The sequence below is a fragment of the Pseudochaenichthys georgianus genome, chromosome 17, assembly GCF_902827115.2.
Source record: "Pseudochaenichthys georgianus chromosome 17, fPseGeo1.2, whole genome shotgun sequence".
Lineage (NCBI taxonomy): Eukaryota > Metazoa > Chordata > Actinopteri > Perciformes > Channichthyidae > Pseudochaenichthys > Pseudochaenichthys georgianus.
Genome location: NC_047519.1, coordinates 7,175,884 through 7,192,448, shown reverse-complemented (window position 1 = coordinate 7,192,448; position 16,565 = coordinate 7,175,884). Strand labels below are relative to the sequence as shown.

General features: G+C 38.7%; 1 protein-coding gene across 2 annotated transcripts; it reads right to left on the bottom strand.

Annotated features, from left to right (window-relative positions):
• Positions 1–103: 103 nt before the first annotated feature.
• znf644a (zinc finger protein 644a) lies at positions 104–13,902 on the bottom strand. Of its 2 annotated transcripts, none has more exons than XM_034104454.1 (6): positions 13,834–13,902; positions 8,670–11,199; positions 6,569–7,144; positions 5,810–5,935; positions 3,543–3,645; positions 104–1,108 (listed from the first exon to the last, which is right to left on the bottom strand). In XM_034104454.1, the coding sequence occupies exons 2-6, from the start codon at positions 11,194–11,196 to the stop codon at positions 913–915; spliced, it is 3,528 nt and encodes a 1,175-aa protein (XP_033960345.1). In that variant the 5' UTR covers positions 11,197–11,199; positions 13,834–13,902; the 3' UTR covers positions 104–912. The 2 variants fall into 2 exon arrangements, with proteins under 2 accessions (XP_033960345.1, XP_033960344.1); XM_034104453.1 differs by having other exon boundaries at positions 13,773–13,893.
• Positions 13,903–16,565: the final 2,663 nt, after the last annotated feature.

Genomic DNA, 16,565 nt, shown 5'->3' with positions numbered 1-16,565 from the left:
CCATTTGAGCCTTTCAAGAGGACAAAGTGTGTAGTATTATTCATTTACAGATATAATGTTTTTTTATATTTTGTGTGGAAAAAAAAAGATTGAAAAAGACAACTTGTTTCTTGTTTTCTTTTATTTAGAACAACACAAATGTTTTAAGCATTGTATCTGAGTGATATAGTACATTTAAAATAAAATTATTTTCAAAACAGTATATTCAAACATTAAATATAGGTGACATGTATGAAGGGCGTCGTCAGCACCGGCTGTGCTTTAAGTCTTTTTTTTCTTAACCACCTTCAGTTTTAATTTTGTATTTGTAATAAAAACAATGCAGTTAACTGAAATACTATTTTTTTTAAAACCACTTTCTATGCATTACAAGTTTGTAGACATTTTCTTTTTGTTCTTGTAAAGTAGCTCATCTTTCCACTCGGGATTCGTGGAAAAGTGAGCTTTCAGATGCCATCATTTTCAGTGGGAATATTCATCTCACTCACGCTGTGGCCTGGAAACAGAGACTGTGGGCTTGGACATGTTGCAATACAACAACATGAGTTTAAGCATCTTTTAAAGAGTGAAATTGATACAGAAGAGAGGTGCTCCCAAATGTTGACAAAAACGGAAACCATGAAAAATCTGAGGTAAAGGTTGTCTTGGATTCCACACTACATTACTGCATAAAACAAAATAGTGTGTCCGTTTGAAAGTGTATTTCCAAAAAATGAACCATGTAAAAACAACAAAAGGTAACAATATCCAAATAATTAAAAAAATCTTCTGTCCAAACATGTACAATATCTCTCCATCATTGACCAATGATTTACTTTTAGCCAGTATTTCGACTAAAAGAGAAAAGAAAAGTGAAAACATCCAATGTACATACACATAGTCTAGTGAAATCTAAAAAGGTCCCCGTTGGCTTCATGAGGCAGCGTGTGTGGCTGTCAGAGAGCTGTCTTGGTCAGTCTTGAAAGTTGAGGGGTCCCTGGGCAGCGAGGTGACCTCCATCATGCCCAGCCCAGTGTGAGGGACACTAGTGTTCATAATGTGTCTCTGTAAGTGTTTAATCCAGTCCTCCTGCACCGACAAGGGACCCTGGAAGACGAGGTCACAGAACCTGCAGAGATCAAACATTGAAAAAGATCATTAGATATTACACAGCTTAGATGAACACTGAATTCTGATCTGGTCCTTTTGGAAATTCTGCAGTCAAATCTTTCTCGATAGTAGACCGCTGATAAGGATAACAGAATATTGCTAGGAATAGCAGACTGTTGCTAAGGACGCTCTGTTCAAGGGACCATGTGTCACAGAAAGATGTCCAGACAATTTTACGTCGGTAAACACATTAGTTTCCCGTTTTTGAATATTAATTTTTTATCCATATTGGCTTAACTGTCACCAGTCCAAAAAGAAGAAAAAAGGAACAACAAAAATGGGACTTGGATAGTTACAGAAAACCTCGACCAGTACTGCCGTTATTTCAAGTTGCATTGCTGTCGGCACAGTTCCAGCCGTTGCTTCACAGAAGAATTACTATTTTTTCTTAGCTGAAGCAATACAACAATCTAATGCGATCAATAACCCGACAGGATAATCTAAAACCCCTCTTCTCCTATTTGGAGTACATTCTTCACAATCATTGTTTTAGAACTTAAAAGGTATCCTATTATACTATTTTTAGGCATATATTATGGGTCTTATATATAAAAATATATAAAAAACATGTCTATGATGTGTTTTGCTCAAAATACCAAACCGATCATGCATTTTAGACATCCCTCATATCCCTCTGTTTCAGCCCTGTAAGAGAACTTCTGATTCGAGGAGGGGGAGTTAATGCCTGCTCAGAATTCTACGGATATACAGCTAAATGCTCCCGTGATTGAACACCATCATGTTCCAAACCACATCAAGGATTATTTCTGAAACAGTATGGAGCTCAATTGCTTTTGTTCTTGCGGGTTTACCACAAGGTGAGTTCATTTTTTATGTCCTGCTTTTTTACACATACTGGCCGTTTCTCAATGTCCAGTACACATGCTGCAGAGCCACTATTTCAAGTATACTACGTCATCGAGTGGCGCCGAATGCTGGGCATTTAACATGCATTTAAACAGTCCTTCGGCACCACTCGATGACGTAGTATACTTGAAATAGTGGCTTTGCAGCAGGTTTACTCGACATTGAGAAACGGCCACAGTCTTCAGTACAGGTTAGCTCTGAGTGTTAGGGATGCTTGCTAATGTAAACAAAGACCATATTACGTCACACATATATATTTATGTATAAAAGACATCAAAAAGTGCATTTTGCAGGATAGGTCCCCTTTAAAGAAAATGGCTGGCAACAGAAGCAAACAGACCACAACAATATTTTGACAGCGGTCTGTTGGATTGCAAACACGATGATGTACGCCAGGGGTGGGGAACCTCCGGCCCCCGGGCCGTATACGGCCCGCGAGACCATTTGGTTTGGCCCTCGAGGTAATTTATAAACACACGCAAAAAAGAAAAAAATTAAAGAAATCTAGACCGCAAAATAATTAAACAGGAGAGTGCCTGTTTTTCCTGGCAACGGTCATGTTCCTTAAACACAACACGAGCCTAACGTGTCACCACGTGGTATATGTCTCGTCTGACAGGGGTGCAGTGCTGACGGAGAGCACCAGAACCACTCCGGGACTTCAAAAAATTGCAGTACCCATAAGTCCGTAGGCTACACATGCTGCAGTTTTTGCGTGGCTGTGTCTTAGTTGTAAGCCCAGTGGCGATCTGTTCATCTGTCATACTGATCATACAGTCAATAACTTTGTTGTTATTAGCATCTGGTTATCTAGCTGTGCTAACGAATATAAGAAGCTTTTTCTCCAACCAGTGAGGTAAAGGCACATCTTTATATGATCATTATCGTTATCAAAAAACAAGAGAATAAAGTAAACGGATATAAAATACATATAGTATTTTATACCGGTTTACTTTATTCAGTAAAAAAAAGTTATTAATAAACAAGAATACAGTTTGAAAGGAGAGTGATTTGTAAAATATCCATAAAGAAAAAGTAAATCTGCTTACAGTTCTGTTTCATATGGGTGTTGAGAGATGTATCCATAGATCTCTTCATTTTGCTCTCAAAGTGCACCAGATTGATGCTTTCAACTTCAATATTAAAAAAAAAAAAAACCCGGACCCCCCTAGAGGAGGTTAGGTCCCCCCCACTTAAATCATGTCCATGGATAGGAAACTAAATACATTTGCACACATCTTGTATCCATATCTTTCTGTTTGGTGGTCATGCCACACCGTGCACGTGAATGCATGCGCGAGTCATAGCAAGATATCTGGATTAAGAGGTTGCTTTTTCTTTGCACAGCATGAAAGAAAAGGCCAAATGAATGTGCTGTGATTTTTAAGCAGAGGTCAATCATTTGTACGGCCCTCGGAGGATGTTGAAAATATTGAAATGGCCCTTGAGAGGAAAAAGGTTCCCCACCCCTGATGTACGCTATTAAAACATAATATCCAATATTATAAACTATATACAAAAATTACCTGCAGGTGAGTCTGTACATTTCCTCTGGAGTTTGTGGTAAGGGCAGTAGCTTCTTCTTTGAGCCAGGCCTTGAGCGGTACCTCCTTGCTTTGCAGTCAAATGCTGGGAGACAGAACAAACTTTTTTAATGATCAGCACTAGCCTTGCAAATTCAATACCCAGATTGGATGTGTGGACATCATTAGCTCTATCTTTATTCATCATTAATATTCTGGCTCTGTGTCTCAACAGTATTGGCCAATCCAGTGTCACTAGGACCAAAAGCCTAACATATACAGTGGGGCAAAAAAGTATTTAGTCAGCCAGCAATTGTGCAAGTTCTCCCACTTAAAAAGATGAGAGGCCTGTAATTTTCATCCTAGGTATACCTCAACTATGAGAGACAAAATGAGAAAAACATTTCTATGGGGTTGAGATCTGGAGACTGGCTAGGCCACTCCAGGACCTTGAAATGCTTCTTACGAAGCCACTCCTTCGTTGCCCGGGCGGTGTGTTTGGGATCATTGTCATGCTGAAAGACCCAGCCACGTTTAATCTTCAATGCCCTTGCTGATGGAAGGAGGTTGTCACTCAAAATCTCACGATACATGGCCCCATTCATTCTTTCCTTTACACGGATCAGTCGTCCTGGTCCCCTTGTAGAAAAACAGCCCCAAAGCATGATGTTTCCACCCCCATGTTTCACAGTAGGTATGGTGTTCTTTGGATGCAAGTCAGCATTCTTTCTCCTCCAAACACGTCTAGTTGAGTTTTTACCAAAAAGTTCTATTTTGGTTTCATCTAACCATATGACATTCTCCCAATCCTCTTCTGGATCATCTAAATGCTCTCTAGCAAACTTCAGACGGGCCTGGACATGTACTGGCTTAAGCAGGGGGACACGTCTGGCACTGCAGGATTTGGTATGGTGGTAGCCTTTGTTAATTTGGTCCCAGCTCTCTGCAGGTCATTGACTAGGTCCCCCCGTGTGGTTCTGGGATTTTTGCTCACCGTTCTTGTGATCATTTTGACCCCACAGGGTGAGATCTTGCGTGGAGCCCCAGATCGAGGGAGATTATCAGTGGTCTTGTTGTATGTCTTCCATTTTCTAATAATTGCTCCCACAGTTAATTTCTTCACACCAAGCTGCTTACCTATTGCAGATTCAGTCTTCCCAGCCTGGTGCAGGTCTACAATTTTGTTTCTGGTGTCCTTTGACAGCTCTTTGGTCTTGGCCATAGTCGAGTTTTGAGTGTGACTGTTTGAGGTTGTGGACAGGTGTATTTTATACTGATAACGAGTTCAAACCGGTGCCATTAATACAGTTAACAAGTGGAGGACAGAGGAGGCTCTTAAAGAAGAAGTTACAGGTCTGTGAGAGCCAGAAATCTTGTTTGTTTGTAGGTGACCAAATACTTATTTTACCGAGGGATTTACCAATTAATTCATTAAAAATCCGACAATGTGATTTCCTGGATTCTTTCCCCCCCATTCTGTCCCTCATAGTTGAAGTGTACCTACGATGAAAATTGCAGGCCTCTCTCATCTTTTTAAGTGGGAGAACTTGCACAATTGGTGGCTGACTAAATACTTTTTTGCCCCACTGTAAGTGTAATTATCTGTGCCTGCAGGAAAAGTAGGCCCTGAAGGCTTTCTGTTTCAAAAAGGTTGTTCCTCCAATGGATGCACCCATGAAGCTCCACAATTAAAATCGTTACAATATTTTACTTGCTGATGCCATTCTGGATCTTTATCTTGGGGAGGACACAAATAACCACCGGTACACTCATTACAACTATGATGTGGTCCTCACAACCTCTTGTGGTATCCGGCACTACAGACAGTTTTGGCTTCATCTGCTGAGAGTTTGAGTTATCTGTCTGAGATGTCAACTGACATAACAATACAGTGAAGGTGAATAGATTTCATTTGTCAAGTTACATTGAACACATTTCTGCCAGTGGATCCTTGCTCTTTCACTGATTGACATTTGGTGTTAGAGTAAAAAGAAGACTGCTAGCTAGACAATATGGTTAGAAACACTGAATGTTTTGACATTTTAGAAAATAGTTTTAAGAGGAAGGATTAGGTTTAAACGATAGAAATGATGTGCTTTGCTGAGAAAAAGTTAATATTAGCATAACTGTTTGTTTAAGAAAAATCTCAACAGGTTATCATTAAAAAAGTTGATCGAATGTAGCATTCTACAATCTCAAATGACTAACTTGTGCTCTAAAAATGGCTGTTCATTATGTCTTCAACTTAAACTGTTGCTGATGGCACTTACCGGTTCCGTCAAGTACGGCATTCCTTTTTCGTTTTGCATATGCCCGCAGGTGATTAGACAAGCTAACACCACTGTGGAAAGTTGCATTGCAATGGACACACATCTTCCTATTGAATTCACCTTTCTCTGTAAAAAGACAAAAAATACAAAGACAAACAAATAAGTTGAAGTATAACATGGTCATGCTGATTTGTTAGTGGTATTGAATCTAAATTCAATCATGTAAGGTTCATAAAATGTATAAAAGCTGTCCTATAATCCTATTGTTAAAAACCCTGCATGCATAATTACTGCTATTAAAGTTTTGATACAGAAATAATGAGATTATTTTTGCATTATTATATGCAAAATGCTCCTCAGTTTTGGCCACAAAATCAGAAGGATTTTTGGCAATGTCATTTTAAGCCTTTATGCTGATGACACCACACTTTAACAACGCTTTCCATCTGATGTTTGTTTCTCATATATTTGCATTAAACTGCAAACTTCATTTTAAATGGGTCAATTTGCATTGGTTTGCCTCTAACAAGCCATCAAAAGCTGAGACAGGATTCTTTTTCCAATAGCTTATTTCTCTTAAATGTACAAGTGAGGTTATACTTTTAATTAATTGAACTTTACTTGATATTATCATATCAGAGATATTGATCATGAATATATAAATAGGATTACAGGATTATAGACAATTCTAAATTAATCAAAAAACATCAATGCCCCAGTATATAACCTACTGGTTAGTTATTTAAGGAAGTTACTTACCGCATATCGAATTTGGCAGTGAAGATGCAACTCTTGATCCTGGACAGTGCTCACTGTTTGAAGAAAGTAACATGTTTCTTGCCATCTGAAGGGACCCCTTTATTTTGCCGTCCTCCTGACACTTCCTCTTCTTCAGAATTCCTATCAAGGCAGTTGTGCCGGAGAGTGAATTTTTAACATCCAACTTAGTCTCTGGTTGCCCTTGTTCCGATTCTATTACCGCCAAAGAAAACGGGGACATCAATGGTGTGGAATCAGTGCAAACGCCGGGGCATCCAATGGGCGGTGGCGTGAAACCGTCAAAACTGGAAAGCTTTGGGGAAGCACCATATTGGAAATGGTTCCTTTTCTTTCCCACAATTTGGAGGGCCCGCTGGAACTCCTTCTTGTCCCGCATCAACTCGCGGAGTAAACATAACGGGGATTTGTTCTTTGTTGCAAAGCTTTTACCAAGCTTTTTGAGGTGGCCTCTTATGTGGTTGGACTGACCAGTCCTGTTATCAAATGAGTCCCCACATAAAGGACAGGAGTGAATGCTCTTCACAGTCTCAGATTCAGACTCCTGTTGCTGTAACGCTGAAAAAAGATAAAAGAAAAATCAGAAACAAACATTTTGCAATAAAATTACAAAAAGAAACAGATTCCAACGTAAAATAGAAAACCAAAGTTTGAACCTAGTTTAAAACTGAGGTTTTACTTTGGTTGACCAGTGTATTGAGTAGGGGTGTAACGGTTCACAGAAGTCACGGTTCGGTTCGTACCTCGGTTTGGGGGTCACGGTTCGGTACGGTTCGGTACAACAAGGAAAAGCAAAAAAAAGTCCCAAATGCATAATTTTTTTTGCTGTTATTTATTTTTAACAGTAGTGCAAGTTTTGGTATGAAAATAAGGAACTCTAACATTTGGAATCATTAACTGTATTACACAGTTAAAAACAAACCACAAACAGTAACACACACACTCAGATGGCCATTTGAAAATATTAAAATAAATAATAAGAAAGTGTTTCAATCACAATCAATACAAGGCAATACAGAACTGTATAACATATCCTGATGTCAAAATATAAAATAAATACAATGATAAATGTAAAACAAAATAAAATCTTTACCTTTTGGAGCAATGTCTAACATGTTTAATTAACTTGTGAGTGTGTGAGGCCATTATGCCTAAATAAAGGTACTCAAGCTTTACTCTATTTTCAAGTTTTTCTTCAAAAAGATGAGTTAGTCTACGTTGTCAGCAGTGAGGGCAGATCTGTTGGCGGTAACTATGTCACCTGCCGTCGAGAAAACCCTCTCGCTGGGGACTGAGACTGACTCGGATGTGATTGAGCATGTTTGACGTGTTACCACTAGCATACTGCACCGCTGTCGAACAACGCCGACACACCGTCCTCGTCCGATCCACAACATTGTTGTGTCCACAGGGAACCCGAAATGTTCCACACAGCTGATTTAAAAGAAGCAGGTGGGTCTTCTAGCTCCTGTGTGTTGTGTGAACTCGCCATAGCTAACTTTTCTTCTTCATGTATTGTGTTCGTTTTGTTGTGTTTTGTTCTTGTTCATCATTTGTTATTTACAGGCGGCTGGCTTTTAGGCGCAATACCGCCCCCTGGATTATATATAGTGTAATACTGCCCTGAGTGACAGTTTTTTTTCCCACTCGTAAAAAAAAAGGCGTATTCGCCGTGTGACTGCATGTGCCGAACCGTGACGGTACGGGACGAATACAGATACCGTTACACCCCTAGTATTGAGTCTATCAGTTGCGAGAACTGAAATCTTGGACGTGCCTAGGTGGCTTAAAGGTTTTCCAATGGGGGAACACAACCAGGCTGATAGAAAACAGTTTTTTTCCAGAATAGTTCAAACCAAAGAAGACTGCCAAATAATGTCTCTAATAATCTTTAATTTCAATGAAAAACCAAAGTGTGCACGACGATGCATGCTACTCTGTAAGGTTGTTCCACGAATTCGCAAGATTGACGTAAAGTAATAACCGTACTAGTGTTATATAATAACAAATAGCACCAATGGCCAAAGTCCCAAAAATATAAGCCAAGTTTAAATAGAAGAACATGCAATTGGTGCATAGTTACCTTTTTTCAGTCTCTGGTATGCTGACATCTTTCGTCGAATTCTTGGCCTCCTGTCGTGAGTAACTACTTGCTCAGGAGGAACCACATGGCGTGCATTGTAGCTCAGTCCAACCCTATGAAGATGCCCTCGGACATGATTGGACAATCCAACGCCCGACTCAAAGATTGCAGGACAGTATGGACAGTTCTTCCGTTCCGAATCCAACTCTGACAAATCCTCTGTGAAGTCTTCACACAATGGTATTTCGTTGGAGTCTATGGTTTCTTGAAATACTTCTGTTTCAATGCATTCTTCTTTGATTTCAGGGTCAGTCTGTTCTTGCTCTTCAGTTTTTATTTTTTCAAACAGCCTTTTTGACGCCTGCAGAGCACCCCTCATTGACATTCTTCTGCTATAGGTATAAATTATGTTTTGCTTTTCTTTCTTTATACCACTGTCAAAAAAGTCAGTATCGGCATCTGAATCGGTAAACTGGAAAATGTCTTTTTTGTCATAGTCTGACAGGTCTTCTTCTTCGTCTTCTTCTTCGTCTTCTTCTTCTTCGTCGTCGTCTTCTTCTTCTTCTTCTTCTTCTTCTTCTTCTTCTTCTTGGTTTATATTCTGTGGAATTGGCAGAGTTTTTGGTAAGATGAAGCATGAGTCTTGGTCAGAGGTGTTGCGATATGGGGTGGACATCTTCCTTTTAGACGGTGACTTTCTGAGTGTTGACTGATCTCTTTCTGCTGAACTATGACCATTTGGGAATAAAGCTGCATCTTCAACTTTGACTGTCAAGGATCCAGGAAATTGATCAGAGACATCTTTGTCACATTTGGAATCCAGAACCGATGTGCTGCGATTATTGCTTTCCCTCTTCGGTTCTGCAATTTTTTTTCCATTTCTTTGTCGGGACAGGAGAACATTAATGGATTTGTCGAGCTTTGATTCCGTTAGTTGAGACTTGAGACCTCTCTTGATCTTGCTATTTTTGAATAAGTCTGAAATATCATTGGACTCAGTCGGTGAACAAGCTCTTTTAGACGAGATCTGTTTTTTTATAGAGATTTTAGATGTAAACTCTGCATCTTCTACAGGAGATGTACTATTAGGTGTGTGCTCCTCCTTCGATTTTTGTGCATTTTCTTCTCTTAAATGTTCTGCTTCGTATTCCTCAAAGGTTTGTTGATGACGTCGCAGAAGGTGATTCCTAAAAACATTTTTGCTAAGAGCTCTATAAGAACAAATGTTACAGGAGTAGATTTCAGAGTCTTCGTTCTGGATCTGATTTCTTACAGTAATAACAGTATGCTGCATAATGTTATGTCTCCTAAGATCAGTCTCACTCATAGTCCTGTAGCTACATTTGTCACATCTAAACTTTCTCTTGTCCTTCTCGTGTGTTTTGGCATGTTGAACAAACTTGTTTGGGCAGTTTGTACCAAATGGGCACTGAGGGCAGAAAAGATTCTTTTTATCCTCTTTCTTCTTATCATTCATGCGTTTGATCTCCTTAGCGAGTCTTGCCGTTTTCTCCTTGTGCTTGGACATGTGCTCAATAAGCAAACCACTTTGTTTGAAGGACAGTCCACATTCTCGGCATATAAAAAGCTTTGGCGAAATTTTCGGTGCATCAACGTGAGACTTCATGTGACGATGTAAATGATGTTCTTTCTTGAATACAAGCTTACATTTTGAGCACGGGTAGCATAATGGCTTTTCCTCAGAATGAGAATTGATGGTAAGTCTTCCCTTCAATGGTGAAAGCCCATGACCTATACTGTTCTCATTGGAATTTCTGGCAGGTGGATTGTAAAGAATGTCCTTGATGGCCTTGACTGTTCCATTAGGATACTTTGTAACTTTACCTGATGGAGATGACTCTGACTGGGGAAGGTTCCTTGACTTTCTGAATGTTCTGAATGGAATGGAATCTACGTGGTCTTCAGCATCAGACAATTCCTCAGGTGACTTGTGGCTCAGATTGGGGTAAAGGTCCTCTGAGGGATCCACCATGACAACCATGTCCATTTTCCGTCTCCTTGTCTTTTGGCTGCTGGAAGGAGGGTCTTCATCTTTATGCTCCTCACCAGGGGAATCCCCATGGTTCTCCCACAGAAACTGCATGAACTCTTTGTGAGGGTCCCAATGAAGGTCACTGGCATTACTAAAATCATCCAATGAGTTCTCCGGAGAGTCTTCATCAAAACCCCAAATTCCTGCAGTGTCAATTTCCTGCACCGTTTTTAATGGGGTGATGCTCTTTGTCTCCTCCTTCTCTATAGAGATGCTGTTGAGTTCATGGGCTTCTGTAGCCTGGTGCGAAGGTGGTCCATTTCCCAGGCCACCCGGAGACAGCATATCTGTGTTCGACAAAACATCTAGGACGCTGTTTTGTTTCGAAGAAGGCTTGCCGTAAGAATTGGTGCAAGATGCGGATTCTTGGGTCATTCTCACTGGTTCTTGCAAGAGTGTGAGGGCGTTGATTTCATGATCTGCATCTTTGTCGTCTTCATCAACATCGGTCCTACATGACATTTCAGCTGCCATGACCTGAAAAAATAAAAGTAAAGCCTTCTTAGATATTCCTTAACCAAAGGTAACTACAAAATCCAGTTATCACTGTAGCTTCTCAAAGGTGACATAAAAACCTTCATCACCTTTGGTGGCTTCTCTGTCCCTGCACAATAACAAATAACTGATCACTGATCTTAGTAGGGTTGTTGCCTTTGAATCTTTTGTCCGTATTCTGAAGTTTAAAATGTTCCTCTGTAATGTCCTTGGGAGATTTTGACTTGATAGCTTCAACCTATTAAAATGTGTGGTGAGGTATTGTGCATTTGTATAAATGTAAACACAGACAGCTCTGTGTAAAACCAGCCTTTTGGGGGGTATGAGTAGTTTAGTACCGGTAAACAATAAAATATAAGGAAGTCCAGTTCCAAAAACATATTAATGCGTTTAATGGCTTATCAAATGCCAAAATCCTGCAAATAGTTTGTAGTACTCACGGAGAAGATTTTACAACTCTGACATTTTAGAAACCATGTTGTATATTTTATACGGATTCGGAGGTCAACAGTAAGGGTTCGTGCTAGCAAGAAATCAAATAGAAATGTGGGCTTGCACCCTGCATTGGTAGAGGGACAGGCTCCATTCAAACTAATAAAAGTGCTCTAGTTAATGCGAGCATGAAACGACGATAGGTGCGTTTTGTTCACTGGAAAGTGAATGTGTTCACAGTAAGTCTCGAAAATAAACTAAAGCTAAACTTAACTAATCTAGCAATGCTGGGCTGCTGCGTGAAAATGTGGCATATAGTTCTGGTAATTTTTTGGTCCTAAATAGATGAGCAGTTTAAAATGTGTTTAACACCAGCCCAGCTCTACACAATTTAATATAAAAAAAAAGAGTGTATATTTATTCAAACGTCATCATTACTATCTGAAAAAGAATGCAAACATCACGTGAAAAAGGGATGTTAATTATTTCTGGAATAAAGTATATTTTTCATAATAAAGCATTAACCAATCACGTTGTACCAAATTGACATAACCAATGGTTTTCCCGGGGGGAAATCAAGTTCATGAGCATTTTGCTTAAAGTTAAGAGCTTGAGCTAAGCTGTTGAAAACTTGTATTGAACCATTGACGCAACGTTTGCTAATTTGTTTTAATGTAAACGATTAAAAAAGGAGAACATTTAGCAATGTCTTGTTGTTTATTTGTCCCCTGGTGTGTAAAAGCCTTTAATCTTGATTATTATGAACCTGAAATATTAAAATATGTATTTTTACATTTAATTTGTAATTAAACAAAAGTGCCCAATTAAAAAGGGTTTGCTTTGGTCATTGTTTCACCACATCGCATGGCCTAACGTTAACAAATAGCAGTCATCATGTAGTTTATATTGCACTTTAGCGCAAGCAGACGCTCACTGCAGAGGAAGTAATCCGGATTTAGTATAAGGGAAAAACAAATAGTCTATAGATTGTTGGAGTCATTTTTTCTGTATATGAGCATCGCAGCCACTAGAAACTGCTAGAATGGCAACAAAAAGTTATTGTTGTTTGTGTTTAAATTTAAAAAAGAAAATGGGGAAGACATTGTTGGATAGGGAGAGATGATTAGTTTTTATTTTGCAACTATTTAAAAATAATAATCCCAGCTAACTGTTTTTTGTGTAGCCTATTGTGATAGCAAACCTTAGATTAAAGAAATGCTAAGGTTTTTTTTCACTGTTCACATTTTAGCATCGAAGATATAAAGCAGATAATGGCAGATTTGTCAAAATGTAACAGTCATAAACTGTAGCTCTTAATACAATCGTAAATCAGTGATGGTTAAGATGTTTAATCATCTAGCTAAGATTATAATAAGACATTTAAAACTTTTAGAATGCTGTGGTGAACAACGGTGAGATTTATGTTTCAAGTCCAATATTGATATGCTTTATAAAGCTACAATAGGTCGTTTTTGAAATGATTAGAATGAGTCTGTTGTAAAAAGTAAACCATTCAGTTATTTACATTGTCATCAGAGTTAGATTATTTACTCAACCAGCAATCATTGACTACAATATAAATATATCTAATTAAAATATACTTGACACTTGCTCTGATGATTAATCGTTGCCATTTATAATGCTACAAGGTCGCGGTAGTGAGAGGTCTTGCATTTGAAGGGCAATAAAAGTGTCATACCAAGTGAATGCTCCTGTGTGAGATTTGTTTCTAACATATACACAGCAGCACTGAAAATGCAAAGAGATGGACCTCGGAAATGGCTTATAATAAGCGGTTGTGGATATTGTACAGAGCTAAAACTTTCAACACAGTAGTTCAGTTATATGCCAACCTACAATAGTTGGAGTACGTTTCCAATGCTATCTTAATACAGGGTAAATTGTATCATTTATACCAAGTCCCATAAGGGTATCGTTGCATTTATTTGACGTTTATATCACGCTGTGTTGTTGGATGCTGCTTGTGGGAGCTGCAGACCATTCCATTAAGGCTGTTCCACACCAAAACCTATTCTTCAAGCTAAACTATAGCTATTGACAACCGTTTCACGCTATTTACGCAACAGACATTAATAACATGACGAAAAACAAACAAACGTTACCTCCGAGCGGTGCAGATGCAGACAGGGCGCAATTTAAACGATGCATTGAATAATTTCTTACTTTCGTCTTCCATCTATTTCACAGTCGCCATTTTCCGTGCTGGTCTGGTGTGGGACGGATCATTTCTTTTGTAAGGGTAACCATACATACCGTTGTCTCCACAGTAACAAAACAAATACATGCTTCACATATTGCGTTAGTAGTGGAACTATTTTTATAAAATAGCAATAGTATGAAAGTTATGCAAGTTATGGTCTTGTATATTTTCGTCACGTAATGTTACGAGTCGGCGCTATGTCCCCCCGAAAGATTTGTAATGGTTCAGTCCAGATAGGAGGAATAAAAAACCTGAGTTAATGACCATCTCCTTTGAGTATCAGATTTTTTTTGTAGGTGACGGCGGTGTAATCGTCGTTGTAATTGATAACATGAATTGAAATCTCAGTTAATAATTGTTTTTTGTTTTTTTTAAAGAACATATTTTTGTTTTGCTATGTGAACTTGTCCTTCACACATAGACAATACTTGTTTGCCAACACAGGAGAGATGTTACACTATCCCCCAATGGTTGAATTTTTCTCACCGGTCTTTGTTGCTTTCGCGGCCGGTTAAGTTATTCACAGTGACGTGTGTTTTAAACAGAAAATACACCTTCAACATAGAACAAAATTCATTTCAAAGTAGCATTTGTTCTAGTTGGGCAACTTATATTTTAATAAGAACAACAAGCTACAGCTGATATTTTTTATTTTAAAAAACAGCATTGTTTATATTAATATGCTACTTAATATTGTTGTTATTGAACGCAACATGGTATTCGGCGCTGTCTAAAATGTCAAATGTGGCTCGTGAGGTCAATGTTTAACAACTGATTTGTAATGTCCCTGGAATACATTTAAACATTGACACAGGTAAGTTCACTGCTAGAAAATAGTACAGATAACTTTCATATAGGTAATTAGTTAAACTGTTAGGCAAGTATGCAGTTAACTGATAGCCTTTGTTTAAATGTCTTCACATTTTTAATATTGCTAGCTGGATGTTCAGTAGCTAAGGCCTTAGCTTAAGCTAACAAAGCCAAAGTTGTTTCACTCTTTTAGCCTGAAAATGTAGTTACTTAGTATTTTAACTGAGATACTAACTACATTAGTCATAATGGAATGTACATTGTTCATATGTCTTGGTTCAGCAGGTGGTCTTCTTATATAGCATTCAGGTATGTCAGATGTTAGTGGAGTAGAAGTACAAAGTAACATAAAATGGAAATGCTCAACTAAAGTACAAGTACCTCAAAATTGTAGTACAGTACACAAGTACAGTATTTGAATAAATGTACTTAGTTACTTACCACCACGGTATTTGTAAGTAGCTACAGTATGCTAAATGCTTAAGTTCACATTAAATCAGCAGTAAGATTGCTTACAGTATTTCTATGAAAGCCATACATTTATTAATACTCTTTTGTGTGTCGAAACATATCATGTATAAACTCATTTGGAAAATGTATTTAAATATTATAAGAGTGCTTTGTTGTGTTAATTCAGACAACTACAAACGTTTAAAAGCCTCCAAGGTTGCAGCAACTATGGTGTTTTCCTCTCATTCGACCTTTAAATAAATCTCAGCCACAGAAGTAATATTGTAAAGAAATAGCTTCTCATTTATTGCTTTGGTATTGCATCTATAAAAGTATTTGTTTTCTTGTTCAACCATATATCACCATTTACCCATAGCGATTGATTGGCATTGCCCAGCTTTGTGTTCACATGTGTGCACGCCTCTGGGACCTGATGAGATGTTGGACTCCGATGACTTCACCTTGTCCCTGGACAATCTGTTTTTTGAGAAACCCATTGTCCACAAAGTGTGAGTACAAATAGATGCCTCATTTTATCAGCATCTTTCCTCTCACAGCTGAAGCATTTTTCTTCTTTCTGGATTGTATTTGACAGAAAGCCACTGCACCAGGAGGTCAGCCCATGGCACCTGGACATGCCTCCGTCTCTTTCTCAGGTCCCAGCCACTCAGGATATGCAGAAGGAGGCAGAGTCTCTCTCTTCTCTATACAGTATGTTGTGCTCTGGATTAGAGTGAATTCCTTTTCACTTGACTTGGGTAAACTGCGCAGTATCTGGTCTACTAAATTTAACTGTGTGACTCACTGACACAAAAGGCTTGATAGCTTTCCCAATTTTCCATGGTTTGCATAAACAAACCGGGTCCTGTGTCTTATGATATATTCTCATGATCGTATGTGTAACTGAGCTACAAAACAGAGCTAGACAGCTAACCAATCAGAGCAGACTACGCTCTAGTTTCAGACAGAGGGTGAAAAGAGTTGCTGCAGCACAGGCAGTATGAGAAAAGTAAAGAGCTTTTTGAACATTAAAGCATGGAGAGTAGAGACACAAAATACAAATATGAACCTGAAAAATGAGCATAATACATCCTCATTAAAGATGTCACCAAATGACATCTACCTCCTACTTTGTAACAGTATATATAACTATGTTTTCCTTCTTTAGAATTACTCTCAGGTTTCCCACAAATACCCAAGCCTTCTTTTAAAGGATCAGCTGGCTTCAAGGCTTTACCAGCCAAAATCAACAGTCCATACAATTATAACATTGATGAGAAAGAGAATGATCAAACTCAGGATGGCAGAAATATCAGCAGCAGAAGTGATGGCCTTTGGGGAGGTGAAGGCTTCTGGGATTATTCTCAGGATGTCTGCCATAGCGCCAGAAGTGGGGATGAAACCCCGCAGGAGCCTGGTCATGCAGCCATAAGCA

Coding starts and splice junctions, on each gene's coding strand:
- znf644a (XM_034104454.1), bottom strand. CDS start 11,196: ATGGCAGCTGAAATGTCATGTAGGACCGATGTTGATGAAGACGACAAA. Junction 5,936..6,568: donor ACTGCCAAATTCGATATGCG/GTAAGTAACTTC, acceptor GTCTTTTTACAG/AGAAAGGTGAATTCAATAGG. Junction 3,646..5,809: donor TGCCGTACTTGACGGAACCG/GTAAGTGCCATC, acceptor TCTGTCTCCCAG/CATTTGACTGCAAAGCAAGG.